Source organism: Pleurodeles waltl, chromosome 1_2, assembly GCF_031143425.1.
Source record: "Pleurodeles waltl isolate 20211129_DDA chromosome 1_2, aPleWal1.hap1.20221129, whole genome shotgun sequence".
Taxonomy (NCBI): Eukaryota; Metazoa; Chordata; class Amphibia; order Caudata; family Salamandridae; genus Pleurodeles; species Pleurodeles waltl.
Window position 1 is genome coordinate 510,078,348 of NC_090437.1, and position 22,410 is coordinate 510,100,757.

General features: G+C 45.9%; 1 protein-coding gene across 2 annotated transcripts in view; it reads left to right on the top strand.

Moving 5' to 3' along the window:
* The window catches only part of ALPK1 (alpha kinase 1), a 323,413-nt gene that overhangs the window by 163,847 nt on the left and 137,156 nt on the right, over window positions 1–22,410 (top strand). For both annotated transcript variants that reach the window (XM_069241565.1, XM_069241574.1), the window contains exon 4: window positions 5,845–5,999. In XM_069241565.1, coding sequence (XP_069097666.1) covers window positions 5,845–5,999 — 155 coding nt within the window. The remainder of the gene's footprint in view (window positions 1–5,844; window positions 6,000–22,410) is intronic.

Consider the following 22,410-nt stretch of genomic DNA (forward strand, 5'->3'; position numbering starts at 1 on the left):
AAAACCATACTGGGAGGTATGGAGAGTCTTACAAAACATGGTGGGATTGACGGAAGTGATTACATGCCTGGCAAGTCTTTTACATGATGCTTTTCTGATCCCTGAAATCACTTTGCAGAAATCATGGCGGCTTGCCTCTGCTTTAGCCATGGCCAAAATGGGTATCCAACGACCCTGGAAAACAATGCGATTACAGAGAGTTGAAGGATGGCTGAGAGCAATGTACCAAATAACCACATATGAACATACTCAATTAGAAACTAGAAATCTTTGAGACGGTTTGAAGAGGATTTCTTTGGAGACCCTTAAGGAAGAAGCAAGAGTACAGGTCAGGATACACGATTCAATAGTATGCAACAAAAGAAAGGGTGGTGCAGGCTCACTGTTGTCACCATAAACCAAGTATGCTGTAAGATACAGTGGGTTAATTGTTTCAATGATTCAGTGTTCAGTTGGTTTGTTATTGGAATATGGGGGATGGACAGGGATGGGGCAGGATAGAGGAGACATGGGAGGATGGTGAATTTGGCCACAGCACATTTGCATAAAGATTTAATGAAAATGCCTTCTTGACCTCGGCAGCTACATCTGCAGTAAGATATCTTATGATTACAGTTATTGTATACTGTTCAGGTCAATGTTGAAAAGAAACAATAAAATGTTAGTACTAAAATATGCCCTAAGGAATAAGTATATAGAAGGGACACCCATAACATGCCCTTTCAAATTTCAATTTGGTATGTATTCCTTAACCCAAATTGCGATATAGTGACTTGTTACTCCATCACAATTTGTGTTTTGTTAATACAGAAATGTCATTTTGTGGTAATAAATGCTCTGATTTTACAAATAGAGCCATTCCAGCCATAAAGTAGCTTTTTACATGAGGGCCTATCTGCCTAATCAACTAGCGGTATGCAAGGTGATGATAAGCTTGTGTGGTTACAGGTAGCTGTATAGTTGAAGGCATGGTGAATGATGAGTTTAGATGAAGACAAGACTGTACATACTTGAATTTGTTACATGTTATGTTAACACTTTTATCAAGGGTGACTGCTACCCTATTGGATGTCTTGGCATCGAGAATGCTAGCAGACCAGAGAGAGTAACAGAGGGAGAAAACAGACAGATCTAGATTACTGTGGGGCAATATTAGGGATCTAAACATGCAGCTCAATGAATGTGAGAGCAATCGTTTCCTCTGTTTCCCTGTCCGCATGTCTGCGAGCAGGGAAATAGAGGAAACCTCTGCTCCCAGCAAGCGATAACTGTTTCACAGCTCTCACTTGCTGGAAGTAGAGTTGTGTTTACTATGACTTGGGGGAGCTGTCAAAACTCCCACTGAGTCAGAGCAAACAGTTATGTCCGGGGTGGGCACCCTGGGACATATCAGGAGCCGGTCCTTGGGGATGGTGGTCCCCAGGGCCATTATTGGCTTCATGAGTGGTGCAGCGCATCCCCCTCCAATGGCCAAACTATCTATCTTAGACCTCATAAAATTGCTAAAGCAGGACAAGCCTTTCGTGAAATCAGGTTCGGCAAAGATGGACTACTTAGGCTATATTACCTAGGTTGAGGATATACTTGATGATATTCTGCCATATACTATGGTGAGGAAAACAACGCCACTCCGTAGGCCCCATGATACTCACCTTTGATGAGGGAGACCAAACTAGGCAGCAAGATGTGGAAACTTTGGAGACTGGACTACTGCAGCATCACAAAGGACAAACTTAAAGAGGCATTAATGGAATATGAAAAGCATTTACCTGCTGTTAAAGCAGCCTTTTTATGGCCAAAGTTTGGACATGGAACACTCCTCAAGGGAAATGTTTTCTATTGTTTATCAATTATCCATCCCAAAGTGTTTTGGGGATAAAAAAGACTAACTCTCAGGAGCATGTAAGCAGGGTGACCTATTTCCTTGTTAATAAAAATACTGTCATCTTGAAGATGCTAAAACCAGCAGACATTGTAAACATCTTAAAGGAGACAGTTGTTCGTACTCTGCTACCATAGTTAGGATTAAAGGATCTGAAAATGGAAGAGGGAATTTTACAGCTCTTTTACTAGCTTTGAAGTCTAAATCCACATTAGAACCTCTGCCAGCCACCTGGTATAAAGGAGCTGCAGAGGTCCTTTGTCTACCACGTCTGGCCATCTGTAATAACTCACTTAATATTGCGGCTGTTGTTGTGGAATGTAAAAGGGCCTCGGTGGTGCCGCTTCTTAAAAAAAACATACTGTGGGGTCTGATATACCGTCAAACTATTGACCTATTCCCCTTCTGCCTTTTGCTTGAAAACACTTGGAAAAACATCTCAACCTTGGCCCTAGTGGGCACTGGGGGATGGGAGCCCTAGGTCTGAAATCGGCTGGGGGGGTGCGCGGCCTCCCCCTTCTGAACACTTGCCACTAACCCAATGAGGTAGCACTTACTTACGTGTCTCCCCTCCCCCCCAAAAAAAAAAATACCATAAGGCTGGACCCCAAGTGATGGAGTCCATGGGCCGAAATCGGCCTGGGGAAGGGAGGCCGTGCAGTCCCCCTCTTCCACCTAATGAAGGCTTGGCCCTGTGGGGATGGGGTCCCCAGGGCTGAGATTGGCCCGGGGAGGGAAGCTGCGTGCACCCCTATTAAATTGTAGTTGGAACTTGGGGATGGGATCCTCAGGGCCGAAATTGGCTGGGGGGGCGCACAGCCCTCTCTCTTGAACACTGGCATTAACCCAACGAGGTATCACTTACTAATTAACCAGTAGAAAGTACTCCAATTGGACAGACATTTTATACAAAACTTTGGACTCTTGTTGGATAAACGCACAGGTGAGCTCCCGTTCTGTCCATGATGCTAATTTCACAGAAATTAAACTTCAACAGGAAGCACTTACAAATATAAACATAGCATGTGCCCCAGTTGAAGCTCCTCTTCTGGAAAGGACAAATGATCCTAACTCCTGGACTTGGCAAAAGCAAAGCAAGTGTGTTCACTCCGCAATTCCATATTGAAAAACAATATGAAATCCTTTGAATAGGTAAATGCATCTTTCATCTATTGGTGCGCAATCAGACGCTCTCACACCCACATGGACCCTCTCACACCCACTCTCACACTCAGTGACACCCTCTCACACCTATTCTCACATCCAGAGAGACACGCCCTGCGGCCATCTCCCACTGCGCACGGCCAAAAGCCATGTGCAGTGTGAGGTTGGATTGTTACAGGGGTTGGTCGCTGGCGGTGGTTGGATTAACATATAGTGATGTATATTAGAGAAATCCCCCGGAAAAAAAAAAAGGTCACAGGGGCGTTGTAGTTAGGAAATAGAATTAAAAAAACCTTAGAAATTCACTTAAAAAGCCAAAGGCTACAGGGATGTTATAATTAGGTTTCTGAATTTACTCACACAAAACCAACGAAATTCATCAGTTATAGTTAGAATTATTTCAAGTAACTATAACTAACGGCCTAAGGTAACTATAACTCATGCCCCCGCTGTGCACAGTATTTTCTTCAATAATTTGACTTCTAATGTTTCATTGATATTTTTATAGATGTTATAAAAGTTTTCATGCGTACTGTAATATCTGGGGTAATTAGCAATGCATGGAGAGGGCACGAGCTATACTTACCTTAGTTACTTGAAATAACTGTAACTATAGCTCCCTATTGCCTATGTGTTTTTCAGTGAATTTCTGTTTTTTTTTTACTTAAAATAATTGTACTTACTATATGTTAATCCAACTACTGCGTGGCTAGGGTTTTCCGCAGGCCACGCACAGCATTGCGATGTATTCGCTCTCTGAGTGGGAGTCTGAGTGGGTGTAAGAGTGTCTGAGTGATTCCTATGAGTGAATGATTTAGGGTATGAATGAGCCTGTGAATTAAAAAAAAATTAAAATGTCGCAGATATTTGAGAATTTGTTGCCGTGTTATGGTTGCGACAAATTCGCGAATATCACGTGGTGTGAAAGAAAAGATTTTAGGACATAATTTCACCCTCACAGACCCCTATATCACAGCTGTGGGGTCAGGGTACCTCCACTCTGACCTCTTATGCCACTTTTCATTTCATTTCTCAGCCCCGGGCACCGTCTCCCTGTGGACAGCCAATCACAGTATCCCTTTGGTTGCATGCATTTGCGAATTAGCTGCGATCGCTGCGAAATTGTCGCAAAGGATCTGCATCCCTAGATATACAAATTTGTTTTCCCTTTAATATTTTCTATACTACTGAACGGATTTACACCACATAAGTGAAAGCGTAATCTGTGTAACGAGAGCTAGCTTTCTGCCAACTTTCATGTCATTTTGTTCAGCAGTTCAGGCTGCAGTCATGTCTAAAGGTCCTATGCAATTGATCATGGGAGACACAACTTTTTTACTCCTCCCCCTTTTTCTCAGCCTCCTATTGGAGGATCACCCCGAAACTTTTCAAGCACAACAAGAATCACCAGGGCATTTTTTGGGAAATTTTGTGAAGATTCATCAAACCGTGCCAAAGATATAGGCAAATGAAACAATGCTTTTTCTATGGAAACATGGTTCTAAAAATAACCAGCTATTGGTGACCGCCATATATATTTCTAATTATTTATTTTAGTGGCCTTAAGACAATACTTGTTTTGCTTGGGTGAGGGAGCACCAGCTCCCACAACACTGATACATGGCCACTCATGTGTCTCGTTTCTTCTTACGAAAAGCTTTCAAAAGAAAAATAAGCATTGGCAAGGCAAAAATATTGACATTCAACAGTAGACCTATTGGCTTTGCACCTACTTGTTTGCATTTGAGTCCCTGCATGCTGGGTAGCATTGAAACAACACTGATTAATAAGAGTGCCAATTGAAACTAAATTTAATACAATTTAAGTAATAATGACGTTGAAGCAAATGTAAGAAATTTACCGTAGTTCCTTGACAAACATTAGATGTTTCTAGGTGCAAATGAGCGCCTTCTAGCACAAATACTTTCCAAGCGCGATGATACCAGCAAGGGCAGTGAGGAGTGGGCCTGAGACTGGATTCGGAATGAGCAAAAAGACGATTTACTTCTGTGCAGGGCAACGGAAACGCCCCCACACTTGTTGAAAGTGTCATGAAATTGTGACGTAAATTTATGCAGCTGAATGTGTTCAGAATATCTAGTAAGATGCTTAAACTGCATTTAGTCTTAAACAAATCCAGATGTTTTTACTCAGTAATGAGAAATAATTTCACATGTATTTGTTTCGCTTTTTTGTTTTCTGAGCCTGTCAAGCTTGACTTTACAATTTCTGTAACCAGTTGTTGTGGGTCCTATTGTGAAAGTATGTGCGACCTACCTGCAGTCAGGAGGCATCTATTAGCCCTGGACTGCTCAGGGGGAGCTCTCCTCTTCAGTCAGTAGGCGGAATGAGATGAGTAGGCCTACTGCTCTGTACAATTAGAAAGCGACAGCAAATGCCCCATATGTGTCACCAAAGCTGTCCGGAAGGTGTCCAAGGCAATGATTGATCACCAGCAGCGCACTCTGCTGACGGAAGAGAGTGTTCCAGAAGGCGTCCCTTCCCGAGCGCTGTTCTTCACGCCCCGGCAGTCACTGGAGTGCTTTGACTTCTGCTAGAAGCCGTCCTGATGGATGAATGCCTCGGTTTACCTGCAGGGCACATTTGAGTCGCCCAATGACAGGTTTATTCACATTACTTGTTTGTGGAGAAGCAGCATCGTGTAGGGCGTCTAAGGGGCGCCTGAGAGAGGTGGGGGTGTGGACGGTTCTCACGTTTGGTGCCAGATCATAACAGTGACACTGAATGGCCTTTTTATGTGCGTGCGATCCACTTACCTGCCCTTTGACATGTTTCAGATTTGCTGCCTGATGATCTGAGGAGCCTGATTGAGGAGGCCAAGGGAATGAAGTGGCCCTTTGTGCCCGAGAGGTGGCAGTACAAACAAGAGGTGGGCCCAGAAGACAAAATAAACCTTCACGATCTGATAAACGCCAATCTGCATCAGCTTCTGGTATGTAAAGCACATGGTCCCTTCGCTTCGTTCTCATGCATGCTGCTCACCACTCTCCTGTCACCCCCATTTCTCAACTCTATTAAACCCCCCCCCCCCAAACAAATATAAATCTAGTTCGCATCACAGGCGCTCTATTGTATGTGGAACACAATAATAGAAAAGACACCGACAAAGCCTATAGCGTTGGCTTCTGCATAATGTGTGCACATATCAATACACTGCATCTATGCACATATTGGAGTGGATCACACATGTATGCCCATACATTCACAGAGAGGTGTGCAAATCAGCATGTTCACAGGGAAAGCTGAGGGGTGGCCGTGCTCCAGTGTGTCTTTCTTTTTTGTTTAAAAAAAAACTGTTTATTATTAAATACACATTTTTATTGTATATTTGAAAGATATATAGCAAAGCAATGCGCAATTCCAAAAAACAGCCCACAACATAAACTCAAAATTTAAAGAGAAAGCAAGGCAAAAATGCAACTACAAATATTGTCGTGTTTGAACATTCACATACAAAATAAAAAGATATGCCCTGTTTTCAAACAGTCGAGAGCCCTAAAACATCAGGTTGGGGTCTAAATATTATGTTAGAATGATCGGAGCACTGACAAAGTGAACTAGTCACCAGCAAAGCACAACACAGGGACCAGTGGACAGCTCTTCGTAAAGTTTTTACGTTAAGAGCAACATTGTCCACCGTATTTAGGAACATAGTTTGAGCAAGCCGAACAATTTATATGAATAAAAGGAAAGTCCAGGCCGAAGCACCAATTTCATCATAAGTTGTTATCCTCGCCACATTTGAAAAAAGCCACAGCACTGGGGCAAACTAAAAGATGGGTCTTCTCTCCACGTCCAACCGAATCTTTCACCACTCACAATCAAATTCTTCTTCCCTGTATCAAGAATTCTTGCTGCCCTAGGTCTATTAATTTCACAATTCTTGTAGGTCACATTGAAACTTGACCAAGGGGTCTTTAGTTGGCAGCCGGTGTGACATGTAGAGCATCAGTGTACGTTTTGTGAGTAAAGCAAAATGGGACAACTAAAGAGATTCGCCGTAGATCCCGTCATTTGGTTAAAGGGGATGTGAGAAACCAGGGGCCTACATCCTTCACTGCTGCAGTGCTGGGGGCAGAGCGACAACGAGACCGTGCATGCATTTGGGGCCTAAAGACAGTCGTTTTTGTACCCAGAACTCTGCTCTTCCTTGAAGGGAGACCATGGAGGTAATGCGACAGTAACGGGCAGTTTGCCTGTCCTTTACAGCCAGTGGCCAGAACGGTCAGGACCAGTCTGTGAATAAAAGTGACAGCAAGGCGTAAAGTAACCAGCGCTCCTTGCCTGTGGTGGGACCATCCCCCATTTGCAAACAAAGAAAGTAGTCAAAAACAATGCCAGAAAATACCAACAGCCTATGTTTAGCAGTAGTTGGACAGTGCGCTTGGGGTGGGCTAAACCCCGGAAGTGGTATGACTTAGAAATGCGCTATATCATCACACTGTTTTTCATATTAAATTATTTATCTTGTCTGGTCAAGGTTCTGCTGGGGCCCAAGCACCCTTTGAACTTTTGGGCATTGATTGAGTGCACATCGGTAATTATTGCATGACTGTTGCAGCACATAGAAGCCTGTGTTTTGTAGGCACTTAGTATATATATACATATATATAGTCATTACTGGCTTGAGTTCCTTATGAAAAGCTGAAATGTGTGGTTGGTAAATGGTGATTTCACTAAGTCTTTGGACCAGGTTCACTCGAGACAAAAGATTATTTCCGCAGTAGTACCCTTGGGAGCTGTGGGACAGGTCATAGTCCCTGAACTGCAATAGACAATAGACTGCCAGAGACCTCGAGCAGTTGGGGCCATGGAGGAGCAGGGCCACTATCAAAGGATCAAATAACAAGCTTTTGGGAAAGGGAAGGGAAGGGAGAGGATGACGGGCAGGGAGGTGGCAAAAGGCAGAGTGTCTGAAAGCTTCAGGGAGAGAACTCTACAATTACATCAAGCTGGTGATGGGGAATGTCGGTATCTATTTTGTTTTTCTAAATAATGAAGCGCCATAAGCAAGTTACAGAACGGAGCAGAAATGGGAAGAGTACGTTAACATGAAAACCAATATGTGAAGAAAAAGAATCAACAGGGTTGGGAAGGGTGGTTGGGAGCTTGTAAAAACAGGAGCTGGGAGGGGTGGAGGACACAAGTGCTTAGGGCAATCTCTGGGGGAAGGGCTAAACACAAGAAGATGCATGACCATGCAAATGAGCACAAAGGATACAGGAGCAACAATGGAGCGAGCAAATGGTAAGTCTGTGGGCGGGCTGAAGTCCACAGATGGAAAACTACATGTCTCTTCGGGACAGCACATGTGCTGTCTAGCCAAGACCTAATAAACAACCTCAGCAGTTACAGGTCAGCTCAGTCAAGCCTCTATCTGGTGATCACGCCTCCTCTTTGCTCTAACTTGTTTTTGCTTTCTTCAGGTAATGCTACTGGATTATATTGTGGGACTCAGCCTTGCCTGCCCATCCATATCTACCTGGTGGTTCAAGGTGGCATAGTGCGGCTAACCTTCCATCGCAGATGTAGTACCTTGAGCACTATTTTTTAGGGACGCACAGAGTTTTCATTTCCAGAGCACTCAGTGCAAAATATAAATTAGCAGTGGCGATGTTAAGAAATGTTCACTTTTTACCTACATATGCCTACAGCAAGGCTGAAGAAATCTTCATAGAAACAAGTTAAATCAACCAAGTAGGGTTGAATCGCAAAAGGTGAAATGACACAAAACAGAATTGTTTTTTGGAACATGAGTGCCAGTAACCTTAGAAAACAACATGGAGTGAACCTACATGTGTGTTGTGTAAGTGAGTACACAGTTAATTGTAAAGAATCACTCTATATGCAGATAAGAGAAGTCCAATACCGCATTGAACACAATAAAACAAGTTAGCAAAACATAGAAGTCACATGGGCCCCACAGATTGTGTACTCCTGTTATACACTTTTAGTGGAACACATCTGTTAAGTAAGGTGGCATTCTGTAGATGAACTTTGACTTGTCTGTGATTAAGCTACTAACTCAATACAAGAAGTGTACACAGAAGCACAACCTGTTCATATTGGATTGATGGCTATTTGTAGTAAAGATCCAAACACCTTCGCAGGATCCTGATTTTTTTTTAATGGTTTCAGGTAGGGGGAGAGATGGGTCAAAGTTATGGAAGCTGGCTCACACTGTAATTTGGCACAACAGTCCCATGGTACTTGCTGAGACGCACAATATTTTTTGGCCCAAGTGATCATTAATTGGATTACCCACCTGCACGTACACGTGTACAGACAAAGCATCTCCCCATACAGGCATTCTTGCTCTTATAAGGCAGCATACATACAGACATCCATGCAGGATGATAAAAACACAGTAACAGACACCAACACATACAACCAACCACACGTATTGGTACCTACACACGCAAATGTACAGGCAGCTGTCCATACCAGTCGCCAAACTCAAGTTGGTGTGCACACAGAGGAATACCCGGAGATGCACGCACATACACACCCATATACACGCATATAGACACACAACACATGCACAGTCATGTACTGACGTTCGACACAACTTGCATGCGATCAGACTGCACACAAGCGTGTCAGGTTTGCAAACAGACAGTTGGAAGCAGGTCATTTTTGCTTAAACTTAAATTTCCCGTTGGGGCATAGGATGGCGTGGGCAGCTGCAGCCTCCATTTCTTGGCCTGCCTAGGCGCCTGGGAGCTCTGTGTCAGCTGATATCCAGGGTCGTCCTGAGAGTGTGCCAGAATACAGGCTGGACCCCAGCACAGTGCTTAATTTGTGCTTGCTGTTTCCAGTGCTGAGCACCGGCACTTATTTTTGAGGTCCAGGGATTACCCTTCTGCCTCAAGCGTTTATTGCGAGCAAAAGACACATGGGAAAGACGGAGGAAGGGAAAAACGAAAAAGCGTCACAAAGGGGAGAAAGCAAAATGCTGCTAGAGTGAGCTTGAAGGGGCAGGAAGTTGTTTTGTATGGATTAAAGAGGCCCGAGGTGGCTTCAGGATTACACCGCCTCAGTATTCCGTGTTCGCACATTTAATTGCAGCAGCCACGTATTTAAGGGGGGGGGGGGGCTTTCGGCACGCCACCTTTTTATTCACAAATTAAGCACTGCCAGGGAATATTGCCTATCCAGACCTCACCAGCAGGGTGCTTGGTGTCCCACACAGATGGAGGGAAGTGGAATGCTTGCAACCTGCATAGGCAGAGGTGGACGTTCATCCTCAGCGACCTGCCCATCAACCACCAGTTTTAGCATGCTCAAGGTATGACCGGGGCATCGAAGACTACTTAGAGGACCTGCTGGCAGTCCTACAGTGCCAGAGAGACACTAGACTGACCCTGACACTTCATGGGGCCCCCAATAAGGGAAGAGTGCCCTTAGGGGTGGTATTGGGTGTCCTCCTCTTAAAAACTGGTTCTGCGGCCTGTCACCCCCCCCTTCCGCTTCACTGCTCATCTGGATGCCATGAGGTTTTGGGCCGCCACTGGGCCCCCACATGCGTCCTGAACCTGTTGGACCCTACTATAGGAAGGCACCTCCCACGTCATCAGGGACTTTGCACTTTTACTGAATTGCCCCTGTGACCGGGTGTTCCCGGCACCGAGTGCTTCTAATGACGTATCGGAGGGCTCTGATACGTCATTTCCGCGTTTCCCCGTTGTCGGGGAAACGCAACACGAACGAGGCCGCCGCGCAGCCGTTGCCAGGGAAACCAGTGTGGTTTCCTGGCACAGGGAGGTTGAAAAGGACGACGCGCTGCAACGGAGGAGGAGAGCGAGATCGGAGGAGGAGACGGAGAGGCCCAAGGACGAAGAGAACAGACCCGTGGAGAGAGAGGAGAGACGCCAGGAGGAGGAATACCTCAAGGAAGGACCACTGAGGACGACAGGACGAGGAGATCCAGGAGATAAAGAGGAATCCATACTGGACACCCCGGGAAGAGGTGATCGACCGGAGGAACGCCATAACGCCAGCCACGGCCCTGGAGGGTCGTGGCTAAGCAAGGTACGGTCCTTTTGGACTCTAGAAAGGGGCACTAAGCTAAAAGGGGACTGGGAAGGGGATATAAAGGAGGGGAAAAAGGAGGGATAGGAAAGAGGTCACGGTGATCACTGCATGTGAGACACTTTTTCCCCTCACTAATTGTAGACTCTGGTCAAGTCGTTCCTCAACCTCTCACCGACACCCACCCCATCCTTTTGATTTTTTCCCTTTTCCCCAGTCAGAGAGAGAGAGAGAGAGTGGAAACCGGTTATAAAAATCCATACTTACCCCAGTGTTTTCTATTCCTTCTGTTGCCGGTACTGTTCTGGATCCCCCTGAGCGAACAACCAGGATTCCATCTGAAAGAGAAACAAAGAAACAGAGGACATTAACAAACCTGGACTAACCGACCAAGGACATAGTTTGAGAGAGAGAAAATCAACTGTACCTTAGTATAGACATTTTGTGTACTTCACCATTTCCTTTTAATAAACCACTTAAATAAGCACTATCACCACCTCTCCATTGTGTTTATACTGTTCGGCCTGTCACAGTGGTGTCAGAAGTGGGATCTATTGGTTTTGACCCCTCCCAGACACCCGAACAGTATACATAATGAGTGATACTCCCTCGTTGGAAGATATGATAAAACAACTGGCTGAGGGCCAGCGACATCTGCAGTTGGTATGGGAGGCACACCAAAGAGAAGCAAAGGAGGACAGGGAAGCATTACAGTCGGCTTTGAAAAGTCAGGCAACAATCCTCGCTAATAATCAACTGGTACACGAGACGGCCATGAAGAAACTAACCAAAACTATTGCTGTCAGTAAAGTTCACCCCAATGTACCCAGTTCTGTGTTACAGAAATATCAAGAAGGTGAAGACCCCGAATCCTTTTTTACTAACTTTGAGAGAGTGGCTTTGTCAGCTCAATGGCCTGAGGATAGATGGGGTCAGTATGTCGCACCACTTCTTACAGGGATATTACAAGCAGCATATCAAGCAGCAAACCCGGGAGGAACCACCCCATACCAAGAGATAAAGACTAGTATATTAGAACGTGTAGGACATGACACCGAATATTATAGGGTCAAATTCCGGAAAATCAAATGGGGACCAAATGAGGACCCCCGAACCTTTTATTATCGTGTAAAAGATTTTGCTTTGAAATGGTTGGGTCCTTCCGGGACTAGCAGAGAGGAAGTGATCCAGACGATCGTTCTTGAGCAATATTTAGATGCCTTGCCCACGGCTACAAAACACTGGATTCGCCAACATCCCAAAGTAGATACTGACATGGCGATCGACTTAGCATGTGCCTATCATCGCTCAGTGGATATAAGGAGTGTGCCATCCCGTCCCAGCATAAAATCGGGGCTATCTAACCCTAGAAGTACTCCCAGAGCCCCTCCTGACGAGCCTATTTCACGCAGACTAATCGACCATCCTCAGGTATCAGGGCCCCAATGTTACAACTGTGGGGAATGGGGACACATCGCCCGCATGTGTCCCAGAAAACAAGATCCTGGTGAGCCAATGGAGATAGGAGTAACTCGGAGAAGGGTACTGTGTACAGGACGAGGTAACCTGAAGTTTAAACAGATCCTAAACATCAATGGACAGTCCGTATGGGCTCTTATTGATTCAGGGTGTAGCCAGTCCATAGTGAGGAAAGAGATAGTAAACCTGGCAGACGAGGAAGTAGACCGATGGGTAAATATTTGTTGTATTCATGGGGACAAAGAGCAATACCCCTTATATAAGCTAACAGTAGAGTGGGGAAATTACCGAGATGTCCTACCTATGGGAGTAATGACCGAGCTGATTGAGGAATGTATTATCGGGACTGATTATGAAAATTTTCAAGAGATCTTAGATCATGTTAGAACCCCAAGGGGACACAGGACTGGTGGAGAGAGGCTCCCTTTTCTAACAGTGTTATTGAATGCCCTGTAACCCGTCGAACATTATCACGTAGAGAAAAACGGGCAGCAAAAGCGAATCACCGGGGAGAAGAGATACAAGGACAAAAGCCTGGCCTTATAGCCGAAACCCATGAGGCGCCTGTCAGTTTCCCTCAGCAACAGAGAGAAGATCCTTCTCTCACACCAGCTTGGAAGTCCGCAAAATCGGAAGAGACCGAGGAGGTGGGTCCCTACTTCCTAATTAAGAAAAATCTCTTATACAGAATAACTACCACTCGTACAGGGGAACAACATAAACAACAACTATTGGTACCCGAACATTATAGAGATCACGTCCTGACTTTGGCTCATAGTCAACCAGGTGGGGGTCATTATGGGAGAGAAAAAACCGAAGAGTATCTCCTTAGGCGGTTTTATTGGCCAGGGGTTTTCGCCCACATACGCAAATATTGTGCCCAGTGTCCCAGGTGTCAACTTACTGAACCGGGTAGACCTAAGAAAGCCCCTCTAATGCCCTTACCCATCATAGACATCCCTTTTAGTAGGATGGGGATGGATCTGATTGGACCCCTAGTGCCCTCAACGAAAGGTCACATGTATATCTTGGTTATGGTTGATTATGCCACCCGATACCCCGAGGCCGTTCCTCTCAAAAGCATGACAACCAAAACCGTTGCCCAAGCAATGATAAACGTTTTCTCTCGAGTGGGGTTTCCGCATGAAATACTCACAGACCAGGGAACCCCCTTTATGTCTACTCTTATGAAGCAGGTGTGTAAGACATTGGGTATTTCCCAAATTCGAACTTCGGTGTACCATCCACAGACAGATGGATTGGTGGAACGGTACAACTGAACAATAAAAACCCTATTGAGGAAAGTGGTACAGGACTCCGGAAGAGACTGGGATCAGAAATTACCCTTAGTACTATACGCCATACGAACCCATGAACAGGCCTCAACAGGCCATAGCCCGTTTGAGCTCGTGTTTGGAAGACAACCTCGGTCTCTTTTAGATATGGCCATTGAGACATGGGAAGAAGAGGCAGAAGAGGGTGGAAGACCTTTATTAGAATATGCTCCCAACTTACGATCCCAACTACAAAGTTTATGGGAAACAGTTAGAGTAAATATGGAACAAGCTCAACAAACCCAAAAACAGTATTATGACCGAGGAAGTAAGTTAAGGGTTCTACAACCAGGAGATCAGGTTCTAATAATGCGTCCCACATCTGAACACAAACTGATTGCAAAATGGCAGGGTCCATATAGGGTTATACGAGCCGTTTCTCCTGTTACCTATCTGATTGAAATCACAAACAATCCTCAGAAAACCCAGATTTATCATATAAATCTCTTAAAAAAATGGGAAGAACCGGACCATCCCGATACTTCCGGAGAAATGGTCCGATTCCTCTGTCCTAGCAAAAACATGCATATTGAGTTTTGTCCAACCGAAAACAATGTTGGGGAAGGGCTACCCGAAGTAAATGCATCCTTAACAATACCAGAGAAGGAACAGGTGTATAGCCTACTAGAACACTTCCGAAAGTTTTTTTCAGTAGTGCCAGGTAAAACCCCCTTAATAACCCATAAAATAAGGACTACACCGGGTAAAATTGTTAGGTTACGGCCGTATCGGATTCCCGAGGCAAGAAAACAGATTATGGAGAATGAAGTACAAAAGATGTTAGAACTAGGAGTGGTAGAGCCTTCGACTAGTCCCTGGTGCTCCCCAGTCGTTCTGGTGCCGAAACCTGACGGTACGATCAGATTTTGTATTGATTTCCGGAAGCTTAATGAACATTCAATGTTTGACACCTATCCCATTCCTAGAGTGGATGACGTCTTGGAGAAACTGGGAAAAGCAAAATATATGTCCACCTTAGATTTGACCAAAGGGTATTGGCAGATTCCCTTAGCACCAGAGGATAAAGAGAAAACGGCTTTTGCTACTCAGTCCGGGCTTTATCATTTCACCGTGCTACCATTCGGACTGCATGGAGCACCCGCTACGTTCCAACGGTTTATGGATAGACTTTTAAAACCATTTCAATCTTTCGCAGCAGCTTACCTAGATGACGTAGTTATCTTTAGTGAAACCTGGGATGATCATCTCCTCCATCTACAACAGATATGCCATACTCTCGAAAACGCTGGTTTAACTGCCAACCCTAAAAAGTGCGTTATAGGAAAACCCAATATATCCTACTTAGGATACGAAATCGGTCAAGGGACTCTGCAACCACAAAATAAGAAAGTAGTCGCCATTCTAAATGCACCTAACCCTAAAACAAAAAAAGATTTACGCTCGTTCCTAGGATTAGTAGGCTACTATCGTAGATTCATTCCCGACTATTCCACACTTGCAGCCCCTCTCACAGATCTTTTGTCTAAATCCCATCCTAATCGATTAGCTCCATTTTCGGATCACCAGACGGCTAGCTTTGAGCAATTGAAGTCCTATTTGACTCGAGATCCCATACTAAACCCTTCCATCTATACACCGATGCCTCTGATGTAGGGTTGGGGGGAGTACTGGCACAACCCGACGGGGAAGGCAGGGATCATCCGATAGTATATATCAGTAGGAAGCTATTTCCCCGGGAACGTCACTATCCTACCATTGAAAGAGAATGTTTGGCTATTAAATGGGCCGTGGACACTTTACAATATTACCTGTTAGGTCGAACTTTTATTCTTTTTACGGATCATGCTCCCCTCACATGGTCGTCCGCTCATAAAGATACAAATTCCCGGATTTTGAGGTGGTTCCTTGAACTCCAACCATTTTCCTTTCAGGTCCGTCACATACCAGGACCCCAACAGGCCCCAGCTGATTATTTGTCACGGTTCCCAGACTCTACTACGGTCCTCGAACAGGACCGTTCATGGGGAGAGGTGTGTGACCGGGTGTTCCCGGCACTGAGTGCTTCTAATGACGTATCGGAGGGCTTCGATACGTCATTTCCGCGTTTCCCCGTTGTCGGGGAAACGCAACACGAACGAGGCCGCCGCGCAGCCGTTGCCAGGGAAACCAGTGTGGTTTCCCGGCACAGGGAGGTTGAAAAGGAGGACGCGCTGCAACGGAGGAGGAGAGCGAGATCGGAGGAGGAGACGGAGAGGCCCAAGGACGAAGAGAACAGACCCGTGGAGAGAGAGGAGAGATGCCAGGAGGAGGAATACCTCAAGGAAGGACCACCGAGGACGACAGGACGAGGAGATCCAGGAGATAAAGAGGAATCCATACTGGACACCCCGGGAAGAGGTGATCGACCGGAGGAACGCCATAACGCCAGCCACGGCCCTGGAGGGTCGTGGCTAAGCAAGGTACGGTCCTTTTGGACTCTAGAAAGGGGCACTAAGCTAAAAGGGGACTGGGAAGGGGATATAAAGGAGGGGAAAAAGGAGGGATAGGAAAGAGGTCACGGTGATCACTGCATGTGAGACACTTTTTCCCCTCACTAATTGTGGACTCTGGTCAAGTCGTTCCTCAACCTCTCACCGACACCCACCCCATCCTTTTGATTTTTTCCCTTTTCCCCAGTCAGAGAGAGAGAGAGAGAGAGAGAGAGAGAGAGAGAGAGAGAGAGAGAGAGAGAGAGAGTAGAAACCGGTTATAAAAATCCATACTTACCCCAGTGTTTTCTATTCCTTCTGTTGCCGGTACTGTTCTGGATCCCTCTGAGCGAACAACCAATATTCCATCTGAAAGAGAAACAAAGAAACAGAGGACATTAACAAACCTGGACTAACCGACCAAGGACATAGTTTGAGAGAGAGAAAATCAACTGTACCTTAGTATAGACATTTTGTGTACTTCACCATTTCCTTTTAATAAACCACTTAAATAAGCACTATCACCACCTCTCCATTGTGTTTATACTGTTCGGCCTGTCACAGCCCCCTACCCAGCACCAGATGAAGGAGGCCTCTGGAGGCCAGCCCCAGTGGAATTTGATCTGCAGATCAACTGTGGCCCTTGCACACTGAGGGTTGGAACGGGCGCATCTCTTCCCTCCCTAGCCAAAATGCCCACACTACTGCCCAAGCTAGCTGTGAACACCAAACCAGACCCGGAGGTGATTTCAATGTCTGTGGCTTTTGTCAAAGGTGTGGAGGCTTACACCCAGCAGAAGGGTGGAGATTAAACACACCATATCTAGTAAAGGAACCTGGGCAGTGTGTGTCTCTGGGCCTCTGCTCATTGCCCTGGTAGGAGACCTGCAGCAGAAAACCTGACAGGCAGAAGTGGGATTTAACTACTGTTGCTCCCTGGCTGGTGGTGGAGAGTACCTCTGCAGAGCTCCCCCCGTATACCCTCACTGGACAAAGGTGTGTTGATTCTAAGCAGTGATGATGGGGGGGCCAGGGTGCCTGAGCGGTCATTCAAACTAAATTGGAAAGGTTCAAAATCCCCCAAAAGAGTGCTGATGGAATCCAGATTGAAGGGGCACCTCCATCTGGACCCTGGCCGAAAAAGACACATAGGACAGTGAGACCTTCACACTAAAAGACATTACGGTGAAATCCAGGGTGTTAGGGGTTCCATGGAAAACAAAACTGACACGGTTTCTACGGAGGCCACACTGGTGATGGCGGATCTCCACAACATGGGCACTCAATTGAAAGAATACTGAAGACTCCCTACCGACCCTTGCAATCTTTGCAAACAAGTGAGGGAGCTTCACTCCACAACAGAGGCTTTGGGTGCAAAACTCAAAAATGTTGAGGGTTGCTTGCGGAGAAATAACATGTGCATAATCGGGGGACCAGAGAGAGCGGAGGACCCAGCGGTCGACCTGTTTGTGAAGGATATTTTCCTGAAGGGCCTTCAAACCCGTGGACTATCCAAATACTTCTCAGTCGAACCATAGAATCCAGGGTACCATGCCTAAACCAGGTGCGTCACTCTGAACTATAACTGCTGTGGCATAGCTTGGTCAATATGACTGTGGGGGGGGGGGATGTGAACTTCAGATTTCCCAACAATCATGCTGGGATATGAGAAGCAGGATATGAGGGGGGCTTAAGAGGCAGTGGAAAGAGAGATGATTACAGATTGTTTAAGGGTACTTAAAACACAATGGGGGTTATTCTAACTTTGGAGGAGTGTTAATCCGTCCCAAAAGTGACGGTAAAGTGACGGATATACCACCAGCCGTATTACGAGTTCCATAGGATATAATGGACTCGTAATACGGCTGGTGGTAAATCCGTCACTTTTCCGTCACTTTTGGGACGGATTAACACCTCCTCCAAAGTTAGAATAACCCCCAATATTTGTTAAACTAATGAACATGTTTAAGGCCTTCAAAACACAGATAATAGAGAGAGAGAGAGAGTGTGTATTTTTTCAGTGTTTACATGGAAAAAATCCAGGTGATATCTGACAGACACTTCATAACACCCAACTGAAAGCACTTGTATCCAACTATTTACTACAGGATACATTTTTTTGGGGGTGTAACACCCCAAACACCCCCCAAGAGCTATACCCTTGTAGAATTGCTTGCATCTTAAATTTCTGAGATCACGATGTCGTCCTGCAAACGGCGCGCAGTGCCCCCTGTCAGATATGAGAATTTACCCTCTGAGTCTAGCAGCAGCACCACAGCTTCTTGAAAGTGCAAAGTGCACTCTGAGACAAGGGATACAAATACTCTGTTATTTCCAGCATGGCTGCATGTATCGGCAGAGGGGAATGCTTGGTACTTCACCACCCCTGAGGAGATGTGGGACTGGGTCAGTGGATGGAGACCATGAGAAGGGACAGGACCCAAAAAACAATCCAAACACTAGCATCCAAAATGGTATCCTTGAACTCCAGGAGACCAGCCACCTACTCAACTTCCTGGACAGTGCTCATCACAGCGTCAGGATGCAAAGGCAGCCAGCGGCGTGGAACAGCACAAGAAATGGCCCGACAAAGGGGAATGAAGCAGAATAGACCTCTGATTTGTCTGACTGCATTGTTCTAAAGTGAGGGGGACCTCCTCCTTGATTCTTCTCTTTTCTCTTTCCCCTCTTCTTTTCTCTTGTTTGCGGAGGTTGAAATGGCAGACTAAATTACCCCACCAAACAATGGATAAGTAGTAACAAAATGTATGCTAAGTGGTAGATGGCGGGTGGAGGATGGTTGCTCGTGGTCACCACTGATACACTCCTTTGTTCTTAATATCAGTTAGGGGAGGTAAGCACTTCGCAATGTTGGGGGGGCGGGTAGTTCTGAGACCACTGTGCAGGGAGGCAAGGAAGGGGGAACTGTTTATGGGGTTTGCTTTGTGTTTGTATTTTGGCTTTACTTCTGACAATCAGAGTCTCCGGTGGTGCGTCTGTGCTGTTTGATGGGACCCGCAGGTGGTCCTATGCGGCCCCTTGCATACTGAGACAGAGATGATCCACTAAGGGGCTTAGCTCTTCACTGTCCCACATACAAGGACAACCGAGTACCTAAGTCGAAGATAAAATTCCTCTCCTGAAGCGTAAAGGGCTTTTGAAACAAAATGAAACCTAAAGTTGTGATGCACTATATTAAGGGCCATGCAGCTGACATTGTTCTCCTTCAGGAGACCTATATGTTGGGCAACACCTGTTGTGCACTCAATAGATGGGACTACAAAATGGCTGTACACGTGGGATATTCTGCTTTCTCAAGGGAAGTGAGGATTCTAGTCTGCAAATCACTCCCACTCACTATCCATCACACATGGTCAAACACCCAGAGACGTTATGTTGCTTTTTCTGGAAGCTGTGAAGGTACGAAGGTCAACGTGTGCTCAGTCTGTGTCCCACCCCATCTGCATGACTTGTTGCCCGACCTGGGATCTCTAGTGCTACAATTGCCGGATGGTACATTATTACTGGGAGCTGGTTTTAAGTTGGAGCTCTGCGAAGAGCGTGACAGCTTACCTCAAGGCAAACGTCTGCCTTGCGCCACCCACTCTTGGACTTTCTTAAGGCTTTCAGCCTGTCATACCCACAACCCTGCTTCACAACACTTCAGATTTCACTCCAGGACACATGGCAGCCTCTCTAGGATCAACCATTTCCTTACCCTTAGGTGTCAGCCCCACCACTACTTGGAAGCCCAACACTTACCTGGGTGACTCTTGGACCTTGTACAAGATCCGATAGGCGTGAAATCCTAATCAACCCATGGTACCTTAAAGCCCTACTTGTCAGAGAAGGCCTTATAGAAGCAAAAGACAACGACTTCAATGAAAATTTATCCTCAATTGTCTCTCCACAAACCCTCTGGGAGGCTTATGAAACAGTCATCAAAGAACATGGCCTGTCCTTGATAGTGGTACACAAAAAAGACAAATTAGCGAAACTCGAGACCCTCGAAGGAGAATTGCGAGATATCAAGCAAGATCTTGCGTCCCAAGACTCTGCTGACACGAGGCACACACGGCAGTTAAAACAAAATGAATACAGGGACAAAGAGACTGATGCTGCCAAAGTGAGTCACAAAGCAATGCAACACCTTCTCTATGAAGTTGGTGATAAGGTGGGAAATCTTTTAGCCTGGTTAGTTAAGAGGGAACAGGCAAATCATTGGGTGTCAACGATACAGTAAAGCCCATGCACGCTCGTAGGCGATCCATGAGAAGTGGCAGAGACTTTTGCTTCTTATTACACTCAAATATACTCCCCAGCGGTTACTACAGTGGGGGAAGAGGCCGGAGAACTCCTGGCAGACATACACCTCCCGACCATTGACTCAACTGACAGGGTTCTCCTAGAAGAGGAGTTGACAGGGGCCGAGATCATGCAGGCAATATGCGATCTTACTGCAGGTAAAGCTATTGGCCCGAATGGTGTGCCAGTAGAACTCAGTAAATTAACAGCTCCAAAATTAGCCTCTACTTACTACAAATGTTCCAGGACTGTAGACCACTTGACTCTCTACCCAGAGACTAGCTCCTGGCCACCATTGTGGTTATACTTAAGGAAGGGCAGCCCCCAGATGACTGTGCCTCATGCCGGTCTATCTCCCTCCTCAATGTTGAGGTAATGTTAAGATCCTGGCTAAGGTGTTAGCGTCCTGCTTGCTCAAGGTAGTCACCATCCCGTCCACCCAGAACAATCAGGCTTTATTCCCTCTTTCAGGACTTCACTTAATCTGCACCAACTTCATGGGGTAGTGTCTCAGTCTAACAACTTTCAGGAAAATGCTTTAGTGCTTGCCCTCAATGCCAGAGTGGTTTTGACCCTGTAGAATGTCCCTATAGATCTGAGGTCCTGTCTCGACTGGCTTTGATCCTAGCTTTATTAGTTGGGTGAGGCTGCTTTATACACAACCTCTGGCCCAATTAAGAGTGAATGGGGTACTGACTTGAGTGTTTTGCCTGTAGCGTAGCACTCTACAAGGTTGCCCCCATTGCCGCTGATCTTTGCCCTAACACAGGAGACCTTGGTGGGCTGGGTTAGGCATGACCCTCTGGTCAGAGGTCTTTACTGGCAAGATGACTGGGAAGATAGATTATCACTATATGCAGATGGCATCCTTATATATATCACAGGCTCTTACAATACACTAAGAAGACTTGCACAAATTATCACTGCCTTCGGCCATTATTCAGGCTACGCTATAAATTGGAGAAAGTCTCTGGTGTATCTCCTGAGGGGTAAGAGCCCCGCTTGCTACAAGATTTTGAGGCAATGATAGCGATAGAAGGGTTCTGTTATTTGGGAATATATATTACCAATGACCCTTACTTGTTCTACACCAGAAATCTCCTACCTCCACTAGATAGAATAAGGTTTGATGTGGAATACTAGAGGTATTTGCCCTTGTCTTTTTTGGGCAAACTATGTCCCTTCCATGTTTTTATATGCCCTGCAGAACACACCTTATCCAATACATGATTCATATTTTAAGACCATCAACAAAAAACTTAGGGCATTGCTCTGGATGGGGACTCAGCCAGGATTGCGTTGCCCAACTCACCAGGGGTGGTACAACAGGGGAATAGCCCTTCTGTGCATTCAAAAATATTACTGGGCATCTCAACTTAACACCATAAACTGCTGGGTCCACCTCCCTCCTCATGAACCCATGTTTTGCATGGGCAGATTCATTATGCAACCCCCTGGTTATCTTAGGGCCCTTGATAGCCCCAGGGGCACTTGGTACTTTTGGCCCTGTGACTACAGTAGTCACCATCTGACATACAGCCCTGAATGCACTGGGATAGAAGGGTAAGATAATGGAAGCTACGCCCTTGTGGGACACTGCAACGCTGGGTACCTTGGACGCACAGCCAGAATTCAACAAATGAGACCTGAATGGTGTCTCAAAAGTGGGGGACCTTTGGGCTAGTGGGGAAGTTGTCCCATGGTCGGATCTCCAAAGGGATTACCAGTTAGCACCTTCTGAGGTTTATCACTATATTTAGATACA